At 44.8% G+C, this 6,970-nt stretch overlaps 1 protein-coding gene across 1 annotated transcript in view; it reads right to left on the bottom strand.

The window, feature by feature from the left end:
- Positions 1-6,914, bottom strand: part of LOC106815437 (suppressor APC domain-containing protein 2-like) — a 12,922-nt gene extending 6,008 nt beyond the window's left edge. The window contains exon 1 of the mRNA XM_014819896.1: positions 5,732-6,914. Within this exon, the coding sequence (XP_014675382.1) occupies positions 5,732-6,734 (1,003 nt within the window). The 5' untranslated portion in view covers positions 6,735-6,914. The remainder of the gene's footprint in view (positions 1-5,731) is intronic.
- Positions 6,915-6,970: the final 56 nt, after the last annotated feature.

Below are 6,970 nucleotides of genomic sequence, written 5' to 3'. Positions count from 1 at the left end.
TATATATATATTCTTTCGCACGGGAGTGGCATTCGCATGTCTGAGGTCAATAAACGATGCGTATCATACAGAGAATGCAGGAAGTTTGTTGTCGAAGCTAACAGTACGGTCGTGAATAGATACAGCCACTATCGTCGATCTGCCAGGAATCTGTCAAAGGACCACCTGCTCTCTGTGTGGCAGCGACAGACCCAGCAGGGAAGGCACACAAAAGCTTTGTTCACGGAGTAGGGGGGGGGGCGTGGAGAGATCTCGCTACGTTTAGCATTTACCCCACACAACGGGTTGCGGAAAGAATCAGGGTTACGCGGGTCAAGCTAAGATACTGCCTGCCTTCCAATGAGCGAACGAGTTCTACCGAACGAAAAATAACAAACTCAACATCGATTGTCGATGGCGATTATTCGCCGAAGGACGAGAGCAGATTAGAGGATAAACGTGGCGAGTAAACAACTGAAAAAGCAGCGCGAAATGCCGCATAGATATATATAGCAGGTAGTGAGTTCTAGTGACCGCAAGATCGATCACTAGACACACACGACAGCGTACCCCGCGGTGAACTTTGACCATTGGACGCAGGCAGATGTGCTACCGTCTACATTTGTGAGACCGTGCGCGTGTGTACACGGACTACGACTACACCGAGAATAAAGTAATAGCCTAGCTACTGCCTAGGTGTATAGTGCCTGTCATATACCGCTAATTATTCTCACACGTCTACTGTCACTCGTAGCTATTGTTGAACAATATTGTGAGCCGGTTAGGGGTCCGTCAGGCTCGTCAGGCGCACACGCACACGCACACACACGCATGCTCACACGCACAGTGCTGATTACACACAACTAGCTACCCTACCCAGCAAGAAGCATCCATATTCAACAGTATAGTCTTCAGCCCTTAGCCAATAAATTAGTTCGAAAGACAGTCATAAAGAAAAAAAACTCGTACATTTCTCACCATAAAAAATTAAATAGATACTTTCGACTTATATATTTTCATTACTATTTGCCATGTGGTTGTAAAACAGCAGTAAATTATACTCACACTACAACCTTAAATAACTAGATAACAGGATTCGCAGACTTCTATATAGCAGACTGAGTAATACACACGTGACAGTAGACATGCAAACACAGGGATTATGCGACATAAGAAGTCTGACACTTAAATGTATCATTATTAAAATATATGATCATAAAACGTCATCAAAAACAAACTGTGATTTATATCGATCGTGTATGTTAGATAAGAGTGTCTACAACACAAGATAGCTGTGGGATGAGGGTGGGAAGAAGGGCGGGCATAGCGAGTGAGGAGGAGAGGGGGAGACAGATAGAAAGAGAGAGAGAGAGAGAGAGAGAGAGGGAAAGAGCGCGAGAGAGGGGCAAATATGAAGAGAAGAGAGAGGTAGTGTGTAATAGAGGCGGCGGGTTTGGGTGTAGTATAGAGAGAGATGGCGAGGGCAAGAGCAGTGGGTAAAAGAGAGGGTGAGTGAGAGAGAGAGAGAGAGAGAAAGAGAACTGAGGGGATAAATTCTAGTTTCATTTATTTCTACTTGCGCGGGGAGAGAGAGAAGCGAGACCAAGCCGCGCCTGTGAGAGCGAGAGAGAAAGAATGCGCGCGAGAGAGAACGCGCGAGCTGAGGGCGGCAAAGTGAGTGATAACTCTTCGTTGCATCTACATCAAGAGTACATAATAGATCTATTACATCTATTAGATATATAGATAGATCTATTAGATATAGATAATAGCCTACATAATAATCTCTATTATGTACTCTGGATCTACATCGCTTCCTCGTGCTGCACGCGGTGGCGAGAGCTCCACCACTAGATGACAGCAGCCGTTAAAACCCTTCGATTACTCCCGTCCGTCACAGCGCCGAGTTTAGTGTCAACGAAATGTCCCCTCGCGCAGAAACTATGGACCCGAATACACTTGACCACATTCACGACCATTGTCGCAAACGCGCCTGCGGGCAGGGTCGAACCTGTGGCGGGGACAGGTAATAGGGTCATATATAACACGGGAACTGTGAGAGGGAAACAATCGCTCCACTTTGTCGCCTGTTCGTGCGCGCGTGATCAGGTTTACTTTGCCTCTAGTTATACGTTGTTACTCAATAACCTTCTCGCACGCACGTACTACAGCGAGTATATCTTTCACGCACGGTCGCGCTGTATATGCGTGCGGTTATTAGTCGTATTATACCGCTGCACACGTCTGGAAATTTATACGCGGTCAACTCTCCCAATACCGACCACCATTGGGAGTGTCTATGAAGTTCGGTCAGTCTTACATGTCTCAGATGGGGTTGGGAAAAGATTCGTCCGGTCCGATTCAGTTTTGAAAGGGCGTTCGGAATTCGGAAAGTTGGCTGTAGGAGTGTAGGGGCATATCGACTGTTTGTAGAACCGATTATACGAAGTGTGGACTGGCTAATCATTAGCCGTGCTTATTATGACAGAACTATAAAAACTACGGCTCACATAAAACCAAAAGCATGACGACTACAGCGTTAATTTTGCCACCTCATGAACGCCTATGAGCTTGTTACCCAACCATGATGTTACCAGACTTAATGCTGAGCTGTGCGCGGGTGAATGGAGGCCATGCCACCACGGTGTTACAAGTGACGTACTGCAATAACGAAAAGTGTGCACTATAGCTGGAAGTCTATAGTCTAGAGCCGCTATAGTATTTTCGTAACTGCCCTTAGGGAATAGGCTTAATTAATTAAACGCTTGCACTACACCTGCTGCTGCAGAGCGTACAACCCAGATCAGAGAGCCCAGCTCTGACTCGCTTACATTTCAAACGCAGCTGAAGTGCCACAATAGACATCCACACCACATCGGAACGTCCACCTTGCGGGCAGTTACAAAAACATCGTACCATTGCGAAAACAAACGCGGCTCAATAAAACGAAGCAGGTTTTTACATGGGCAACCTTCATCGCTCCCTGAAGACAGACAGACAGACACTTCTCAGACTGTAGAGTTGACTAAGAAGGAGATGTTCAAGCGCGGATTCAAAGATGTAAGTGGTATATGTCTAAAAAAATAGGAAAATCGTGGGACATTCCGACAACAGTGGCCGTAGGCCACTGAATGGGGAGGGGGCGAATGTCACCCCGAAGGGCACCTGGCATGTCCTTGCGTAGAAGGGGGTGTTCGACATAAACTTTGGGGGATTTTCAGTGTCCTTATAGTTATACGCAATTTCATGCCATCTCACAGAATCAGAATCTTTATTGAAAATATCAGAAAATCGGAATTCCTTCAGAAATCGGAAAACTTACATCTCGGGATCGGTATGTGTGCTATTTGAATTCAAAATGCCATATCAGTGATATCACCCGTACGTAGCGTACAATCAAGAACCAATAATGGATCATGTATTATTATAGCTCTTGATACAATGCAATAATTATCATCGGCAACATTCAATAAAGTCCATTGTCCAGGTGACACCCACCACTCACTCTTGCTAACAATTTAGCAAAGCAGTTCAATTAGTGCTGATATAGGGCTATCTGCGTACGTCGTTGTTGTTTGGCAGCTTTATTGTAGCGGTATTATTTCGCGGTACAAGGTGTAGCGGATATTTATGCGCGCGTTTCCACTCGTAGATAACCTGTTATTTACAGAGCGCGAATAATGAAAACAGTTTGCAATGGTCTAATGACTCTGCCGGTGCAAACTAATCTCACAAAATACGGCCCCAGCACGCGCACACACAATGTCGATGCGAGTGTATTGTAACGACCAGAATCGTGCAGGCACTAGACAGCCGTGGACACATTTTCCTCCACACAAATCGGGAGTATACCTATACTAGCTATGCAAATAGAATGGCGCGACTACAAATTACAATCGTCACGACGCTGTGGATGGAACGTAGCTGCCACGTAGGCACAGCCTGTAGTGTTTGTTATACGTTGACGGTTGTCCGTTCGCGTGTTACTTACATTTGTTAGAACACGGTAAAAAGCCGTCGTTGTGTAACAACGTCAATCGGACCTCGTTGCATCGACGCTATCGACCCCAGCAGATCATGTAGTGCCAACAACAGATAACCCAAATCGCAGCTCAAGAAGGGGGCAAAATAATATAAGCCCCTACTATAAACACGCCACACATAGACGCAACATGGAATCATACATAATCTAAAAAAAACTAACCCTAAAGTGATCGTTCATTTAATCGGTTTAAAGCGCAGGTATTTGCACAAACAGCGTTGTAACTCCTATAATGATACTACAAAGAAAGGTGCAAGTCCCCCTTTTCCTTACTAGTAGTAATGTTAGGACCTTTGTAACGGCGTAATTGCACGAAATATATAGTCTTTGTATCTGCATACTTGCACGAAAGCTCACTACGCCCGAAGCTGGAATATAATCTTTCACGCGCATGTAGCAAAAATATATATTCACGGAAAAAAACAGCGATACAGGGCTTTCGCAAACACAAAGGTTGAGCTCCTTCGCCGGGATAAAAAGCCGTAATAACTGTAATTTACCTGGCCTCATGTCCAGGTGTTTAGCCGCAGGGAACACCCTTATATCCCTCACCCGATCATTACGCATTGTTTACACGCGAATCTAAAACGGTGTGTCAGTCGGGGGTCTGGGGTTGTCTAAGAAAACTGCCGATTCAATAGCTCTGTGAGAGCGTGGGTACGAACACATCTGGTCGGAGAAGGACGTGAACAAACGTATATACAGCCAAACCCTAGAAATATAATACGGCCGCGTTTCTATAGCAGGATATGAGTCATATAGTGTAGGTGTGTTATGTTTTTCCATCGCCAATAGCACTCACACTGACAGTCAATCAATAATGATTATATTCTTGTTATTTAGTGCCAAAGCACTGCAGTATATAAAAATTATTTATTTCACGGCAGTATTATACTGTGCTTTTTACATGTAAAGCCGCCTGGTTAAATTGATATCCTCGTAACGAATATTTCTCAGAGTCCTTGTGACTGTAACAGATTATTGTTCTTCGGTAATGTCTTGAGGGTTACTCATGCATATATATGTAACGGCACAGTTTGAAACAGTATTCCAGGGGCGTGTACAGGGGGGTCAGGGGGGCGGTGGGGGTCCGGACCCCCCCCCTGCTCGCGCAGAAAACGCATCTAAGGAGGTCTAATTTCAAAAATTTAGTTGCTTCGCGTGCTCGCAAGTTTGGGTTACGGTTAGACCCCCCCCTGGTACAAATCCTGTACATGCCCCTGTATTCAGGTCGTATTGCAAGTTTCAGAGAGAAATAATTACTCTTCCATATGTGATTATAGTATAGTGTATTAATTATCATGTTGTCATTTAAACGAAATCAACACATATTTACCCAAATACAAACTTGTGACAAAAATCTCCAGCAATTGGATGACATCGTCATCATTAATTACAAGTTTAGTAATGCTGTACAGTGTACGTTTAGACAATAGACAATATACGATGGGGCACAGGGGTGCATTTCCAGTGCCCCCCGTAAAAACATACTACGTATATCCCATTTCATAGTTGATTAAAACTGCAATTTTCATTTACCATATTTTTCATAAAATTCGGACTCCTAGATCTACTTGATATTTGCCAGTTCCCAGATTATTGCGGTCCAATCCCACGGCCCGAAAATAACCGTTCCTCCTTTAATACACATTACATTGTCCAAGATAAAACACAGAATTTGCTTCAACAAAGACCCGTGCACATACTAACCAGCTTGAGCATTCAGCGACGCTGAGTTGCCATCGCCTGGACCTCTCAACGCTGGTTCCAGTGAGTGTGACTCTACCATCTTCTCATGCTGCCAGGATTTGAGGACGTCCACAATGTTCCTCCTATTCATGCCATATATCGGCTGTTGAAGAACGGCCTTTTCGCTCGTCATGTCTATCATCGAGTTCTGCAGCTTGTCGGCAGCATTAGCGCGCGTGACTCTGCCGTACAGTTCCTCCTGCGCTTGCGGTTGCTTACCGGGTGGAAGATTAAAATAACTACTGTACTTGGGAAATTTTTCGTAAACTGGAACTCGTCGTTCTCCGAGCACGGGCATGCTCATGCGATGGTGCGGGTGCGAGTTGATGGTCGTCGGGCGGACCGTGGCCATGTTCGGAGGCTGGGTGGATTTCGCGCTTGTGCCGAGGGGTTTAACAAGCGGCCTTTCTTGTTTGACATTTTTGTCACTTCTGAGATTCACTTCTGCGACTAGTCCTAACTTCTTGTCGATTTCTCGACGCTCACTTTCCCTACTCTGGTCTCGTGCCTTCTCAGACATAAACAGTTTATCACAATTTTTCTCAGCTAGTTTGTTATATTTGTCACTATTGTTTGCATTATGGCCATTTTCGAGTCTGCTCTCGTGGTTAGGACTAGGAGGGCCACATTCACGATCAATATTGCACGCGCGAACATTGTTAACACTTTTCGTCGTTCCAGAACTAGAATCCTGAAGTAACGCGACTTTTAATCCACAGCAGAAATTCTCAAAACTCAAGAGTCCACTGCTAGGCGTACGTTTTCTGAGCGCCTCCAGCACACCTACGGGCAGTTGAACTTGGTTAGACTTGTTGGCAGGTATGGGAGCCCATCTTCGCTCAATCTCAGATAATTCAATGAGACCAGTCCGATTATCATCCAAAATATCGAAGAGCGTGCGCATCGCGCTTACAAACGGTTTCGGAAACGAATCCAAAGTTGGGTTGTTGCTTTCCGTGGCCATGATGACAAATTGGTCGCACACTACGTCGCCGAAGGTAATTTTTATCACGACTATTATTACACTTACAGTGTAACAGTAACACAACTACGACTCATTCTTGTTCGAAGAATCCTTTGCGTTTGAACGTCCGCAAACTGGAAAACGCTCCTCCGCTCCGGATTGTTTATATAGCTTGTAGCGACACCTGGTAGTGTTAGTAGTAATAATAACTTTTATTTATTTATTTATTTATTTAT

Source organism: Priapulus caudatus, unplaced genomic scaffold (genome assembly GCF_000485595.1).
Source record: "Priapulus caudatus unplaced genomic scaffold, Priapulus_caudatus-5.0.1 Scaffold1112, whole genome shotgun sequence".
In the NCBI taxonomy this organism is placed as follows: Eukaryota; Metazoa; Priapulida; class Priapulimorpha; order Priapulimorphida; family Priapulidae; genus Priapulus; species Priapulus caudatus.
Note: the sequence above shows the minus strand (reverse complement) of the source record. Positions and strands in the feature narration are given on the sequence as shown.